Source organism: Parasteatoda tepidariorum, chromosome 3 (genome assembly GCF_982258835.1).
Source record: "Parasteatoda tepidariorum strain Cologne lab strain chromosome 3, Ptep-v5.0, whole genome shotgun sequence".
Classification (NCBI taxonomy): domain Eukaryota; kingdom Metazoa; phylum Arthropoda; class Arachnida; order Araneae; family Theridiidae; genus Parasteatoda; species Parasteatoda tepidariorum.
Genome location: NC_141757.1, coordinates 96,240,115 through 96,257,608, shown reverse-complemented (window position 1 = coordinate 96,257,608; position 17,494 = coordinate 96,240,115). Strand labels below are relative to the sequence as shown.

General features: G+C 30.9%; 1 protein-coding gene across 1 annotated transcript; it reads left to right on the top strand.

The window, feature by feature from the left end:
- The first annotated feature begins 2,204 nt into the window (after window positions 1–2,204).
- Window positions 2,205–17,375, top strand: LOC107437079 (uncharacterized). The gene is made up of 5 exons (XM_016048960.3): window positions 2,205–2,355; window positions 3,683–3,806; window positions 5,917–6,092; window positions 14,511–14,649; window positions 16,996–17,375. Exons 1-5 carry the CDS (start codon window positions 2,316–2,318, stop codon window positions 17,222–17,224), a joined length of 708 nt encoding a protein of 235 aa, XP_015904446.1. The 5' UTR covers window positions 2,205–2,315; the 3' UTR covers window positions 17,225–17,375.
- The last annotated feature ends 119 nt before the right edge of the window (window positions 17,376–17,494 follow it).

Sequence of the window (17,494 nt, the reverse complement as noted above, 5' to 3'; positions counted from 1 at the left end):
ATATCATCCTTGTCTTCCACGCTGACTAAGAATCCAGTTATGAATAGTACGATCTGTAACATAATAGTTCTATACTTTAGAAATTTCTGTTATTCTTTCTCGTAGACTGTTTTTTGGCATGAATTCCTGTATGAAATGTAAACAAAAAGGTTACTGCTTTGTCTACAGATTAAGTGGCTGCGGAAATCAATTCGCAAAATGTGTTAACAAGTTTGAAATATTCTAAAATATTTTGAGAAATAAAGAAAGTGGATCTTAAATAAAAGTGCGCTAAATAGAAAATTTACTTTTCAATTTGGGAATTATTTTACATAGAAATTTCCTAAATGTTCTTGGTTCCGCGAAAAAAAATCGCAAAATAGAGAATTTCGCAAAATGGAAGTCCGACTGTATTATATTTTCCTTTAAAAAATGCTATTTATAATTTCACAAAAGCAACCGATAAAAATTATGAATTATAGGTTGAAATCTAAATATCAGGTTGAGTAAAAAGTTTTCCGCCAAAGGGAAATACCTCCGTGCCAGCAGCAGCCATTGCCGTGGTGGTTAACTTTTTTTGAAACGGGCTTTTGTATTTTAAAGCAGAAAGTTGGAACTACACAACTGTGTAATTTTTTTGTCAAAACTTTATCATCTTGTGCACCAAAATTTTTTTTTAAATGGAGCTATCACGTTAACAGATCAGACCCATTATGTACTATGAGTTCCGAAATAAACTAAGTGTAACTGAATGCCACAAGAAAATGTGTAAAATTTTAGGTTTCAATACTGTTTCTTATGAGGATACAGTAAAAGTTTGGTTTCGAAAGTTTAATACTGGGAATTTCAAGATTGAAGATGAACCACGTTCTGGCCGCCCTATTGAGGTTGATTGTGACCATTTAAAGCAAATTATTGTTCAAGACAGAAATTTTTCAACACGAACTATTGCGTTAGAGCTTGACATTTGCCAAAAAACAATAGCAAATACTCTCAAACGCATAAATCTAACAGTTAAGTTTAACCGTTGAGTGACTCGCGAATTGACTGCTGAAGACAAGAGCAAGAGAAAAGCGGCCTGTTTGGTTCTGCTCAGAGATCAAAGAAAAGAGGACGTTCTGGACAGAATTGTGACCTGTGATGAAAAATGGGTATACTACAACAATACTAGCCGTAGAGGAGGGTGGTCAGCATCCGGGGAATCAGGAAGTTCGGTTGCAAGACGAACGCTAACTAACAAGAAGGTCCTTCTCCGTATCTGGTGGGATTGTCGTGGAATTATCTACAAGGAGTACCTTAAAAGCGGGTAGGCTATCAACAGTACAATATACAGCAATATGCTAATCAAAGTTAGCGATGCGATTCGCGAAAAACGAGAAAACGAGCTCAGAAGGAAGGTGATTCTCTTTCATCAAGATAACGCTTGGCCACATGTAAAGTGCAATGACCGGCATGACGCTCCACACGTTAGAGTGGGATTTGATGCAACATCCACCATACAGCACAGACATGGCGCCTTCGGATCACTATCTGTTTTCAAATCTGCAGCTGCATCTTGATGGCACAATCTTCCGTTCAAATGACGAGGTCATAAATGAAGTCGATTGCTTTCTCTACTCGTGCACCCCCCAGTTCTTCGCAGAAGGGAATGAAAAGTTGCCAAAACGTTGGCAGACTATTGTTGATTTGAATGGAGATAACTATTCTCATTAGCTTTGCTGATTTTGTATGTGTTTGTCATTTTTCAGGATTTTTTTTTTGGCGGAAAACTTTTTACTCAACCCGATATAATTGGTTGCTTCAAAACTCATCACTGGTTGCAAAAAAAAAAAAAAAAAACTAGCAGATCCCTAGGGTTTTGTGGAACACTATTTGGGAACCTCTAGATCAGAGCGTCAAAAAAAAAAAAAAATACATAAAAAGACACCAGTGTCCAATCTGCGTCAAAATGTTAGAGATAAATTAATTTTTCGTATCAAGTTTGTTTCTAACTTCCACCCCGAGTTTCTTGTTTATTTTTTTTAACCCTTTAATTTTGACATTTTCTCATTGTCTTCATCCTCAGAGCCCTGAAATATTTGTAAGTTTTTAAGTTGTTTACTTGCAGGCACGAATTAAAAAAAAAACCTTCCGGCCAAAATCAATTCTTCAGGAACATATTAGCAAGCTGCTTCCCTTTTCGAGTAATCACTACAGATATGTTTCCGTTAATTAGCGTTTTATCGTATGTAATTAAAAAACAGAGGGTATATATATATAGATGCATGAAAAACACTCGTTCTTCAAGTGCTGAACTTTGATTTATATTTTTTATTCCTATCAATATTTTTTTTAAAATGTTGAAATTGGGTTTTCTTCTTCTTTTTATGATTGGAGGTAAAAATTTATATGTTTAATATATTTCATACGTATATTTATCATGTAACATAAAGAAATTGAATAAATGCATAATTAGAATTAAAATGTATAATTTGTGTAAACGTTTTAAGAGTATCTGTTGGATAACACATGAAGTTAAATATATGTATTTATTTGATAACATATTAGATAACATACGGAAGTTACCTGTGTGTATCTATTACCGTTGAAGTGTGAAGTTCGCTATTTCATAGAATAACTATAGGTATTTCATGAAATAACTAGACGAGTCAGATAAAGTACATAAAATTATTGAATTTTACGATTTAACTAGGTGTTTTATAGAATAACGATTACTTGATTATTAAAGTATGAAACACGGAAGTCGAAAGTTCTTTAAACTGGTTCTAGCTGCTTTTCGTCAGTTTTGCAGCTGCTTTGCAGTGATGTGTGTGTGTGTGTGTGTGTGTGTGTGTGCACGCTTCATTCCGTTGCTTTTAGACGTAATTATTAATATGAGCAAGAATAAATCATCATCTGCTTTTTCCTATTATTCATCAATTAATCATGCGCAATTGGGATAAAATATATTTTTTGAGAGTTTATAACTACTTATGATCAATTAATTTATAAAATAAGTTTGAAATTGTTTATTTTCCCCTTTAACAGTCTATCATCAATTATTTTTTATAATAACTAGTTATTTCATAGAATAATTATAATTATTTTTTAGAATAACTAGTTATTTCATAGAATAACTATAATTATTTTGTAGAATAACTAGGTAAAATATTAAATTTTTCATGTATTATGTACTTTATCTGGTTTGCCTAGTCATTTCATGAAATGCCAAGTTATTCTATGAAATAACTGAATTATATACTTTAACGGTAACATATCTATTAGATAACATATATAAAATAAACTTATATAATTTGAATCAAAATGTACATTTGATTTATGTGTTTTATACGCATCTATTATAAAACATGCGTAATTGTGATGGCATGTCTTCGGATCATCCTAAAGGATGTTTCCCAGACCGTCGCCAATAGCCCATTGTGCAGCTCTAGTGCGACGTAAATTAACAACAACAACAACAATAAAACATGCGTAAATGAACTTTCTTTGCTTGAGATATTTTATTCGTATCTAATAAAATGACATAAGTAAATTTCACGCGTGAATAAGTGAAAACAAAATGCATAATTATTTTAAATGGTTTATACCAAAATATTAGATGGCGTAGTTAGTTTGATTATTCTCTTAATATATATGCTATTTATAAGTTTAAAAAAATGCTTTCTTTCTTATTATTAATATACAGAATTTTATTATTTTTTAGGTTCTTTTGCCTTTTTGGTATCAATATGCGACTTCAAAAAGTGCCATAAATTAGCAACCGAACATTCTCTGTTTGATATAGAAAATGTATTGCCTACAGCAGAACGTTTGGTGTCAATGTGCCCGTAAGTATGCACACTAATGTACACATTTCCTGACATTTATTAAATTCTCATTTCAATTATTCAAAAGCAGTGTTTCCCAAACTTATGACTTTTGTGTACCCTTTCTAAATGTTTCGTAACGCTGTGTACCACTGATAAAAAAAATGAATGCATTTCTTTAAAAATATGTTTATTTTTCTTTTTCGGTACAAAGTTTTGATAATAAGTTTATTTGCATCAGTGAGAAGGATGATATTGTTTTTGCTGTGCTAAAGAAAATTGCGCAAAAGTTAAAAATCACAACTGGCTGTTGACACTACTAATTATTAACGGTTAACCCGGAAAAAAATAGCCAATACAAAAATACTTTCATGGCTAGCTTTGTTTTTAAATAAAATATTTTGAAATTTTCGTTTGTTGTAAGATATTTCGGCATAAGAACGCGTACCCCCGCTAAACTGTTCCCGTACCCTTGGGGGTGCGCGTACCACACTTTGGGAAACACTGTTCTAAAGGGATATTGTAACATAAAAAAAAATTCAAAAATGACGAAATTTAAGAAATTACTACTCGTTTGAACAATGTGAAATTTAAAGGGAATAAGGTTTAAATCAGCTAAGATCTAATCGGGTGATGATTTTAAACAAAACCGCAGATTTTTTTAAAACTAATAATAACAAAGTCGCCATAATCATACTACATTAATATCCACATTAGCAATCAAAATAGCTTTGTTTATATTTAAATGTTTTCAAAAAATTTATAAATATCAAAATCTTTAGATTTCTTTCACGTTAGCTTTTCACGTACAAGTACGTCAACAGCTGGTTGTGTCCAAAGTGATTGAATAGCTTCCGACTTTTGATAGTATAGCGTTGCTATGGTAAATGTATTAGGAAAAATATTAATAAATTAATTTTCATGCCTCGAATCACTATTAATACGGGTAAAATCGGTAAAAAAACCTTTATTTATGATGATTTAAGAGTTTCTGACTCATGGTAATAAAAAGCTGCTCTCAACAGATGTATGTAGTTAGAAAATAATGAAAAGATCAACACATATACCACACAAGACTTTTAGTACGCACGTAACTGGTTAGAACCCGTTGGAGGTGATTACAAAAGTTTGTGACTCTTGATACTATATCACAGGTGTATGTAGTTATTAAAATCCTTAAAAGATCTTAACGTATGTCTAGCGACACTAATAGTGCGCCTATCGCCAGTTGGAATGTCTATGATGATATACAAGTTTCACACTCGTGTTGATATAAAATCTACTATCAGCAGATGCATGTATTTACAAAATTCTTGAAAGATCTGTACCTGTGACAGGCAATTCTATATCAATGATTTTATTTTATTTTATAACCGTCGTTGAACAGCCGACCCATTTTCATGGGTTTACGACTACTTACGTTCAACTCCGTAGCCTTGTAATTTTGAACCAATCCAGAAGACAAGGAAACTCCTGGATCAGTACCCCCAGAGGTATTGATTTGTTGTGGGAACATGGAGGACTTTGAGACTCGACAGATTTAATGTGCATCAGTCACCATTTACTACACGGCAAGTCTTCGGTCGGCGAGGATCGAACCCACGACCTCTTGGACATGGGCCCAGCGCTTTACCGACCAGGCTTACCCGGCCCTTATATCAATGATTGAAATTATTTTAAAAGTACCTGACTCGTGATGATCAAGAACAAGATGATTAAAAGATTTTTACGTAGCTGTACGACTATTAGTGCGCATGCTGGCTTTTTTATGATGATTTTAAATATTTCTGACTCGTGATGATCAAATACAAGCGTATGTAGTTATAAAAATCATTAAAAGATCTTTACGTATACCTCGCAGGACTAATAATGCGTATAACAGCGGTTGGAACGTTTGCTTACGATGATGTTAAAAGTTTCGTTCTCGGGATGATCTCAGAAAATTCTTAAAATATTTTTACTAATGGCCCACACCACTATTCGTACGCATATTACAGGTTGAAACTTGACTGATTTGAGGAGATAATTTTAAAAGTTTTGGACTCGGGATCACAAAACGCGACTATTTGCCAATGGATTGTATGTATTGTAATTGGAAACTCCTTGATAGATCAATAATATGTCATTACAGATCTATTAAAGAAGTGATGCAGTGTGAAATGCAGGAATGGAATAATTGTTTAGGAGAAGATCTTCACGATTTTTTGAATTCAGACAATGAAACAATACGAGCAGCGGTGAATGTCTATTTGGGAATTGCAGGGCTCCTTACGGATATGTGCGATAATACCACGCCTTTCCATAGAGGTAGGTTTTACTTAAATCACATTTTGAAAAAAATAACTATGGTATTTAATAATTTAATTATTTAATATTTGAATTTTTTCATAAGCCATTAAAGGAATAGTCGCTTGTTTTTTCAGCTTTAAGTATGACTTCTTAGACGTAAATTCCAGTCATGCAAGTTTTTCTGCTCATAGGAATCATCAAACAGCTTAACTTAAAGGAATAATACTGTAAACGGATTAGTAAAAATTGCCTCACTGTGATGATATTAAATAAAACTAATTTTTTATTATTTTTATTTTATTTTGCGCGCTATTGGTTTAAATATATTTCCTGTCATTAACATATACCTTTGATCTTTATCGAATACTTTGCATGCTTGGCGACAATGTAGAGATGATTGTTAGTTTGAACAACAATTTCTGTTGCAATTTGTTAAAGTAATTTTATTGTGATTGAAAATAGAGTTAAAAATCAATTTAATAAAATGCCGTATTTTAACATGAAACTAAAACTTTTTTTACTGTAAGAAATGCTTTCTAGAATGTGTTTGCCATTAGTTTGTTGTTCGCGAGCAGATTTGACGAATTTAAGGGAAGAAAACATATTTTTAGCAATTTGGGACACATTGAGATAAATTGCAACATGCTTAGAGTTTGACTAATAATGTGAAAAGTCTCAATTTCCCTAACTTTTGAGTAATCATAAAACATCAATCCTAACACTATCTTCACCAACACTTTCAGAAAAATCAACTCAACATAATTTTTATAATGAGCGATGAGCAACTGATCTATTTTTGGATTTACGGATATTAATGTTCAACTCGGAAGCCTTGTAATTTTGAACCCAACCTAGAAGACAAGAGAATTCCTGGATCAAGTATTTTTTCCCCATGTAACCGTAGTTGAACAATCGACCCAATTTCATGGGTTTACGACTACTAATGTTCAACTCCGTAGCCTTGTAATTTTGAACCCAATCCAGAAGACAGGGGAACTCTTGGATCGAGTATTGGAAGAAATTTGCCTTCGTAAAGGACTTTTTGATTGAGCTAACCCGCATTTGCGTTACATGGAGAGGAAGACCACTCACTAGAACCTCCCACGGTTAGCCGGACGGCAAGGGGACTCTAACCCATAATCCGTCTACCACTGAGGATGTTTCTCTTCGGCACTGTGGTCGGTGCAAGCCAGATGCGGAATTCATTTCGACTGGGATTCGAACCCGGTTCGCCTCATTGGAATGCTCTATCCCCTGAGTCATCGCTGCTCAGGATCAAGTATTTGGATAATCTAGGAATCGTTGAGGACTTTTGATGGGACGTGGGGGAAAAAATCTTTACTACCTTCCATAGTTAGTCAGAAGGCAAGCCCCTAATTTATCTTCCACTGGAAATATTTTAGTCAGTGCAGTGGTCCTGTGCGAACTGGCAGCAGAATTCATACAGACATGTCATAGCAGGGATTCGAACCTGGTTGCCTCATTGGGATTTCAAGCACTTTATCGAACTGCAATTAAGTATTATTTAGTATTAAGAAGTATATGATAACTTGGTTCAACCCAGCACCCTTATTAAATTCGAAATTAATTTAAATGTCTGCAAAATTCTGAACCGTAAAGCGTAAGTTAAAAAAAAAAAATACCTTCAAAAGTCTATATTAAATTTAACTAATCATTAAAAAAATGTCGCTTATAATACAATGCTTTTTCTTATAATGAATATTTATTACATATTCTTCACTAATTTATTTTGTAATGTTTTCAAACAACAAAAAATAAAAGACAAAAAAGGTTTTAAATTGCGTAAATTAAATTCGCAAACATTTGCAGCAAAAATTCTTTTGAAATAAAAATACTTCTAAAATTCCAAACAAGTGAGAATAATAGAATTTAATGAATCAAATAATCTGAAGAAAAAAACTGAAAACAATTGGGTAATTGTTTTAATTGACACTTTTATAATCAAATTTATCAGTCGATACAAATGAAACAGTTTAAGGAGTTCCTTACTTAGAAAGCTTTTCAATTTAGAAAATGATTGAAATTCAAAAGGAATCTAAACTTCCAATCTAAACAATAAATAAGGAAGAAAAAATGAATACTTGGAGTATTCAAAGCGCAAGCTCTACAAATAAAGAGGAAGTGAATTAAATTAATCGCATTTAAGTTTCTAAATAAGTCCGCCGGAAAAACATATTTAAAGGAACTGAAAAAATGCATTAAATGTGTTTAATTTATTGGAAAATGGATGAAATGCTTTGCAGCATCACTATTAATCAAAACGGGACGGTTTTATTCCGTCCATAGAAAATTAATATTTTATACATTTTAAAGATAAAATTGATAGCTAAAGTTTTCTGCAATGACAGTGTGTCGGTGGTTTCTGTAAAATCGCTCCTTATTTCACATCTTCGGCATAACTTTTTGATTATCATTTAATTTTAATAATCTTTTTTTAATATTGCTGTAGGTTGGGTGATTATTTATTAAGAATATTATTTATTATTAAAGAAAATTAGTTATTAGATTAGATTAAGGATTTGGAAGATTATTTATTATTAAAAAATAAGAAATACTTGTAGGGCCGAGATAGCCCGGTTGGCAGGGCGCTTTACTCACGCTCGTGAGAACGCGAGTTCGAATCCAGCCAACCGAAGACTCCTCGTGTAGTAAATGGTGACTGGTGCACGTTAGATCTGTCGGGTCACAAAGTCTTCCAACAAATTATACCTCTGGGGGCACTGAATTGTAGATTGATCGTTCTCTGGTTCAAGTCAAAATTATGATCTGTGGATGAATGAATGAATGGGTTCGCCCTATTAAGGGGTTTGACGTATGGGTGCGGCAAACGTACAATTCTTGGCCATAGCCAGAAATTTTTATATTTTCACCCATTGGCGAAATGGGTCTTGATTTGGATCTGATGGCGCCATCACACTTTTCAACTACAATAAGTAAGGGTAATAGTAAACAGTAAGCATGCGTCGTCATTGTATGCGTTGCTATGGCGACCGCTGCTGTTTGATACTTTTTTTTTAGAATTCTTTTAACTTTTAATTTTGTTATGCATTAAGCTGATGAGTTTATTTTTGAGATATGGGACCAGAGAGATCCCATAAATACTTCTTGAGTTTTGAATAAAAGAGAATTTCATCATTTGAACGATATTTATGATTTTATTGTTTTAATTACGAATCAGAAATTCTAACCTACAGTTCAAACTGGATCATTTTAAGTACTAATTCAGTTCAATAACACAAATAAAGAGCGTCGAAACTGATTGACATGGTCCCAAAAGTTAAAGCAAGAAAACACGATGCCAAGACCTAAACTTACCGAGGCTGAAAAAGCCAAAGAACGTAGACGGGAAGCGTATTGACAAAACATACCGTAGATTGTAAACGTGGCGATTGCAGGTGGAGTTGGCGATGGATTACGCGTAAATGTGGTGGGAGAACGAAATTACATTAACCTAAGCAGTGTAATTCGATATTTTCTTCTTCTCCTCGACTAGCCATTATGAATAAAAATAACTCATTAATTCCTTTTAGCAGAGAAAATAAAAAAGAAAATAACACCTTTTTATTGTCAAGATCACTTTACAAATACACTCACTGTATTCATATTTTATTAAGCGCTATAATTTATATTTTATAAAACGATCTAGTTTTTTGATAAAACAGCTTCAATTTTTTAATTTTTTTTACAAGAATTGTGTTTGCGAAGAAATAAAAATAATTTATTAATGAACCAATCACAAAAAATAACGTAACATTTTAATACTATGTTTTATTGAAACGCTATTTTGAAGAATTAATTCTATTTAACTTTTATTGTAAGAAAACATAACCTGTTTTATTTTAGTGATATTTTCTATGAAATCAATATTCTCTATAAAAGAATAATGTAAGCTTTTTTATAAAGATTATATTTTTAGAAATTAACAAAGACATATTATTTACTAGAAAAAAAATAGAGTATTCAAAAATGTTATCACGCTTTAAAGTAATAGTTTCTTGTAAACGAAATAATCAATATTTTTAAAATAAAGTTTGAAAGCGTTTGTTTCATTACTAGAAGTATTCATTATAAAAAAAAATATATATTAAATTACTTTTTTGTATAATTTTATGAAATAACTTTTTTTTGGAATGAGATGAGATTTTAAACTTTGTGAAAAATTGATTCAATTCCTTAATATATATAAAAGTCGGTAAATACTTCATTCATTATGGAGGTCATAGATAACTTGATACCTTTTCAATATAAGAATAATAAATGCAATTAATAGAAAATGCACAATTTTAAAAATATATTTTATTTACACGCATTGCGTACAGGTTATAATGCAACTATCATACGTAACATAAATTTATAGATTCCTAAATACTGTTATATGAGTTTGGTAATTAAAAATATAATTAAAAAATAACATAATTAAAAAAAATTTCAACCTTCAATTAAAAACTTCCTGTTGTCATATATTAATAATTTTTAGCAACTTTTTTGGGCACAAATTTTTAATTCTCGAACTTAATACTATCCTTTATATGAAAATATCAGAAAATTTATAAAAGAAAAACTATATTTTAAAATTGAGACATTGGCGACAACAGAGGTTAGATGTATGTGCTGAGTTTAAATAAATTATATGTTATAAAACTCACATTTAAGATTTAGATCAATTTATTATCAGGTCATAAGAGTGTTTTTTAATAAATAAATGTAGTGATTGTTTGATTTACAATTGTAAGGTCCTGGGTGTTTAATGTTAAGTTATACATTTCTTTAGAAATAATATTTGAAATATGCAAAGCAGGGCGGCATTCATTTCAACTTAAAAATCATAAACTTAACTTTCAATAACTATAGATAAATAAAAAACAAAAGTTTGATAAAAACTTTAAAAGAAATACTTTTAGAAAAATTCTTTCTAAATAATATTTAAATAAAACACAATCACTTCGTCTGAGTGATTCTGTAAGAAATTCTAAACTTTACAATTTTACAAGTTAGGTGAAAAGTAAATATCTACAATAGTGGTAGGGAATTAAGGAAATTTCAAATCTAAAGTTTGAGTCCTAGAACGTAAACATCTGATCATTAGATCAAAAGTTAGTTTTAGATTTTTCGTTTATTGCTCACTGTACACTAAAAGGTGATTTTTTTTTCTTTTGAAATTTTGATTTTAATGCCCTTACTTCAACCTCCTTCGAGTTATGCTTACTTTATAAATTTAATCTCAACTTTATTTTTCTTTTCACTTTTAAACTGTAAAAGACTTTTTCTCCATTTGTAAATTATGAAAAAAGTTATTAATCTGATTGCGTAAACAGTTAATTTATTGAAATTGAACATTCTCAATTAATTCCTTTTAATAGTCATTTATATTATTAATAATAATTATTTGCACAAAATTATAATAGAGGAAAGTTTGATTAGAAATTTAAAAGTTCTTGCTACAATAATTAGGGAATTTCTATTGACAAATTCAAGTAATTTTTTTTCCGGAACGAAATGCATTTTTATTTAAAATGGAACAGTACTGACTTAACATTTATACGATAAAACACTCTCTATCGCTAACACCGATGACAGGAAAAAAATTTCGTTTTTTTTTTTTCTTTTCCACCAAAAGTTTAGAACTTAAAATGTTGTTCTTTCATTATAAAGCAATAGCATAATATTCTCGTATCATGTAAAACTTGATAACGAAGTTACTTATCTACCGTTTTACAGTTATAAAATGAAATGATTATTGAATTCTACTTGCATTTTAAAATGTCAATGTCTCCATCGTTCAATGAATTTTACGATTATTTTTATAAAACTGTGTATAATGAACATTTCAACTAAAATAATTAGTACAAAATAGCTGCTAATAATTCTCTTAAACATTTATAAATATTATACATTTATAAATTTCAGCTTTTCGCATTATTGCTAAATAACCTCTACGTCGAAAAATATTTAAGGAATTCCATAATAACTGAAAATTAAATAAAATTTTTAAAAAATTGTAAATGGTTATCGAGCAGAACCATTAAGTTTAATTAATGAATATAGAATTAGTAACAAAGTCACTGCTGAACAATAATTTTTTTTTAATCTTTTAAGTAAACAAACTTTATTGTAATAATCATTTCATTATAAAGGATTAGAGGTTATTGAGAAATTATTAATTTTAATAAGTGGATGAGTAGGTAAAGAAGTTCACTACTCGAAATACGCGTATACATTTAATGAAAGTTATGAAAATACAGAAGGGGGCTATGGAGGTAATAATATATATTTTTTTTTATCTTAGTTTTATTACGATCTTCTAAAAAACGCTAATAAACACAATTATGTTAACAAATACAAACGATTATGTCGGAGCTATAACAAAAAAATACGCTTTATATTTCATTTAATGCAGAAGAATCTAATGAAGATCAGCTTATTTGAAATTTTGAAATGTGACACCCATATATAACTTGGTGAATGATAGATACGTGATACCGAAAACAAAACAAAAACATAAGCACACAGCTGTTTGGCGATTTGCGAAACGCTCCTTCAACGCCGATAGATATTTTCGCCAACCCCTTTACAATCTACGGTATGTTTTGTCAATACGCAGACGGGAATACCTTTAAGCGTAACACACAAACGGGAAAACGAAAGGATTCCGTTCACAAACGCAAGCATGAAGCCCGTCCCTCACTGAAGTACCAAAGTGATTGAGAGAATTGAACCCTACCGAAGAGCAATGATGCAGCTTACAATCTCCTTCAAACACCATTGTACCAATCTGAATATGTTAATATTGATCTCGATTGGCTGTTCAATGTCTATTCAGTCATCAAAAGAATTTACACGTAATGTGACTGAGCTGCATTCAAATATGTCAGCGAAGTTGTGTACCCAGCAGTTCAGGATTAACAGTTAAAGATGTCCAAGGTGAAAACTCAAGAAAGTTGCTTTTCCAAAAAAAATTAGACAACAACCATTTTGCCATTTCGATCAGTTGGTTTTACTTAATTCAAGTTTAACAGTTGATAATTCTTGAACTAACAATCGAATTTTTTTTATTTCCATCGAACTCTTAGTATATTTTTCTACACACCTTCATAATTTCAAGTCTCTACGTCTTTTAGTTTTTGCGCAATAAAATAAAATGTAACGTAAGAAAAGTGAGAAAAATTTGTAAACGGAAGCTCTTAAAATTGTATTAACTTTCGAATAAATTTAAATTTTACAAAAAATCTCGAGTCAGGTCCATAAATAAAAATGGCCCTTGAAGCATGTTAAATTTCAAATCTGTAGTTGATTCCTGCTGCCCGCATATCTTCTTTCCTACAAGTTTAATAGTTAATAACAATTGAATTAACAACCGAGTGCTGAATTTTCTTATTCCATTGTCCCCGTACATTTTTCTACACTCTTTGGTTACTTCAAGTTTCTAAGTCTTATAATTTTTGTTCATCAAAACAAAATGTAACGTTAAGCTGAACACTCAAAACAGATTCAGTGCTTACGATTTTTAGATATGGTAATTTCAGTTTCTTTTGTAAGCATCGCTCAACTTATCCACGGAAAAAAAAATGACAAAACTTGCCCGGTACCCGATTTTATCCGACTAGTGGAGTAAGACCAGGTGCACGTGTAAACTCCATGGGAAATTTTGAAATACTTGAATTTCAGTGAAAAAGTAGCGGGCGTTTTTATTTTAAATGACAATTTAAGAATATAATGCATGTAACTTACATGTTACTATTTGTAGCCAGAAATTCAATTTTAGAATATTTTTCAAAACAAAAAACACTTAGGTTGTCACTGCCATCATTCACTGAGATCTCCAAAATAGGCAATAAATAGGCCAAACAATAGCTAATAACTAACAATAAGCTAAAATGTAGGAAATAAATAAAATAACAGTAGACCGAAATTGGTAATAAACTAATACGGTGCAAATAAACCAGTCTACGTTTCCCAAAACAGCCTAAATTTTTAAAAATGTCACTTAAAATTTTCTTCTATAATCTCTTTATTTATTGTCAAAATATGATATAATAGATTATCTAAAAAATAGGAGACAAAATGGACTATGGTTAAAAATCAAAATAAAGTTTTAAAAAAAATTTAAAAACTACTGTGGTTTATGATTTGAAAACAAAATTGATTCTTTTTTATGAATATTTCAAATAAAATATTTAAAAAATATACTAAATTGTGAAACCTTATTGGCAAAAATTGAAAAACCTGTAAAAACTAATTTTGCTTCCTTTCAATTGTTTTCAACTTAAATAACATTATTTATCATCCAATTTAGACAAATTTTTATTAATTTTTTTCCGAATCTATTTTAAAATAATAACATTTAATTGACTTAAGACAAATGTGCGCAAATGTACTATTCGATCAATAGTAATAGTATTTTTTTTTTAATTGTAGCTTATGCTGAAAATATAGTCTGTATAAAGGAGGTGTCTATGAGCTATCTGACTCAAGCATTATGTTATACAGAAGCTTCAGCTCTCACTACTGCTTATAAAAATGAGCATACTCTGACAGCTGAACAAAGTGCATGCATGTGAGTACAGATTACTTTTTATTCATAAAATATAAATTAAGCAAAAAATAATCTTGCAAAACCATAAATAATAGTCTATTGAAGGATTATCTACGCACACCCAAAATAAATATTGTCTTCGTGGGGGACTTTTTGATGAAACTAACTCTCATTTGCGTTACATGGAGAGGAAAACCACGAAAACCTCCCCGGGTTTGTCTGACGGCAAGGGGGCTCAAACCCATAATTCGTCTACAATTTGAGGACATTTTTACGTCAGCACTGTGGTTGGTGCAAGCCGGGTGCGGAATTCGTATTAACCAGTTATCACTGAGATGTGAACTCGGTTCACCTCATAGGGAGGTGAACGCTCTATCCCCTGAATCATCACGGCACAAAAAAAATCTATTCAATGGTTTACTGACTTCTATTCTTCAATAAATAATTTCCAAAAATTTTATGAATTTTCAACAAAACATTTTCCTTATTAAATCCAAGTTGCTCTCTGAATTGCAAAGTTTTGTTACACTAAACCAAAAATTTATTAAATTCATCATTAATAAAAATGTATACAAAACTCGCATACTTTTTTTTTTTTTTTGTAAATGATTGCGCCCAGCAAACTATGCTATAATATTTTTAAAATTATGTAAACTGGTTAGGGATAATCTAGAAAAAACTGAAACAATAGGAAAAAAAACTCAATTTAAAAAATACACTTTTTATCTCCAAAAAGTTTCGCAACAATTAATAATTTTTAAAGTGAACAGTCGTCTTTCAAACTTTTTAAAATCTGGTTTTAAAAATTTGACCATTTACAGTGCACTGATTTAGACAACACAGAGAGGCACTTACCTTGCTTCTCTTTAAGATCTGGAAATCTTTCAGAGATAACTTTTGAATTCCAGAATCTGATTAAGCCCAACTTAAAACATTATTTATGCGCACCAAACTTAAGTTCGATAGCTAAATTCCTGTTATATTTTAGAATACAGTCGTCATATTTATGTAAGTTTACCACTTTTTTGGATCAAAAACTTGAGCAGTTTTCATGAAATTTAATACTGGTATATGAAACTTGGGTCCGCATAAAATTGAAAACAAAGATTAAGTTAAATGGGGAAAAAAAACCTTTAAAACAAGTTTATCTGGTAATACAAGTTTATCATGTTTATAATGTTTTGCGGATATCAGGGGTAATTGTTACACAAAGTGAAAAACCCTGAAAATTTGATGTGCGAAAACTCTATATCCATTTATATACCGTATATGCTTTATGTTTAACATAATTTTTTGAACTGAGATAATTTTTTGAACTTTTTTACACTTAAGTTACCTACCAATAATGAATACGTTTATCGTAACTAATTAAAAAAGAATTTGCTTTTACAAAAATCAAGATGTGGGATTTTTAAGTCTAGTGAATATGAATCGCGATATTGGATCTAAAAATCACGTGAATATGAATTATGATTTTTAAAAAACACAAAAATAACTTAAAAAATATAGAACTTTTAACTTGCGTGAATACGAATCGCAATGCATGACTTTTAGATCAAGTGAATACGAATAGTAATGCGTTGCTTTTAAGTTACGAATAAATACAAAAATCGATGTTATATATTACAAACCAGTGAATACGAATCCCAATATTGTATTTAAAAAAAACGTGAATACGAATCGCAATATTGGATTTTAAAAACGCGTGAATACGAATCGCAATATTGGATTTTAAAAACGCGTGAATACGAAACGAAATATTGATTTTAAAAACGCGTAAATACAAATCACTAGATTGGATTTTCAATTCGTGTGAATACGAATCGCAACGTGTAACTTTTAATCAGGTAAATATTAAAATCAATGTTCAATATTAAAATCGCGTGATTATGAATCGCGATACTAGCCGTTTCCATAGCGCAGTTCCAAATATTCAAAATGGCGAAAATCCGCCAGATGGAGGAAGAATCAAGTATGCAAACTTCTCGTTAATTAGATTTAGCAAAAGCATCAAAATTTACATTTAAGATTGCGAAACTCCGGGAATAATTTTTCGGATTATAAGTTCTTGATTTACAGTCCGCTAACAAACGGTCTTGAGTTTCTCGAAAAAAATCATATGCAGTATTTTTAGTTTTTAGCATTGGAAGGATGGTACGAAAATCCGGAAATTTAGGGTACACCCGGAAAACAAAATACCCCTGGAATATTCCGCTATTAAGCGAACAATTGCAAATTATGCAGTTTTTCACATCTTTGCACAAGTAATAGCTCCCTATAAGGAGAACAAAGCAATGATTTAACGTTAGTTATTAGAAGTGGGCATTGATTTAAAATCTAAATATAAAAAGGAACCATCCTTTTCAGGTTAACAGCGCACGTATTTGCTTGCACCACCGGAGAGATTCTCCAGGATTGCGGTGAAGAGGCCCGCGCAACAGCTGTTGAGTTCGTAAAGAGAACGAAACTGTTAAAATACGCAATCTGCACATTGGAAGATGTAGAGGAACTCAAATCAACTTATCTAAACTTCTTGGAGCAAGAAACGGAAAAGCGAAACATTTTCTCACTAGCATTTGACTTGAGAAAAAAATAATTTCTTTACACACTAAAATGAAGCGTTTTGTTAAAAAAATAAAAGAGGATATTCTTGGTTCAAACTAAGTATTAATTCAATATTCATAATGAGAAAATTAAATGCATGATTCTTTTAAAAAAAGAAATAAACTACTTGCATAGTTGTCAAAGTGTTTTTTGAATATTATTTTAAAATGTATTTGTGAAAAAATACAGCAGCATGACAGTGCAAGATTCCTTCTCACCGATTCCAGCTCAGTTTAAACACTTACAGACCTGTAATATATAA

Excerpts from the sequence above, each read along its gene's own strand:
- LOC107437079 (XM_016048960.3), top strand. The coding sequence starts at position 2,316 with ATGTTGAAATTGGGTTTTCTTCTTCTTTTTATGATTGGAG. Across the intron at positions 3,807-5,916 it reads CGTTTGGTGTCAATGTGCCC|ATCTATTAAAGAAGTGATGC; the intron begins GTAAGTATGCAC and ends ATGTCATTACAG. Across the intron at positions 14,650-16,995 it reads GCTGAACAAAGTGCATGCAT|GTTAACAGCGCACGTATTTG; the intron begins GTGAGTACAGAT and ends CATCCTTTTCAG.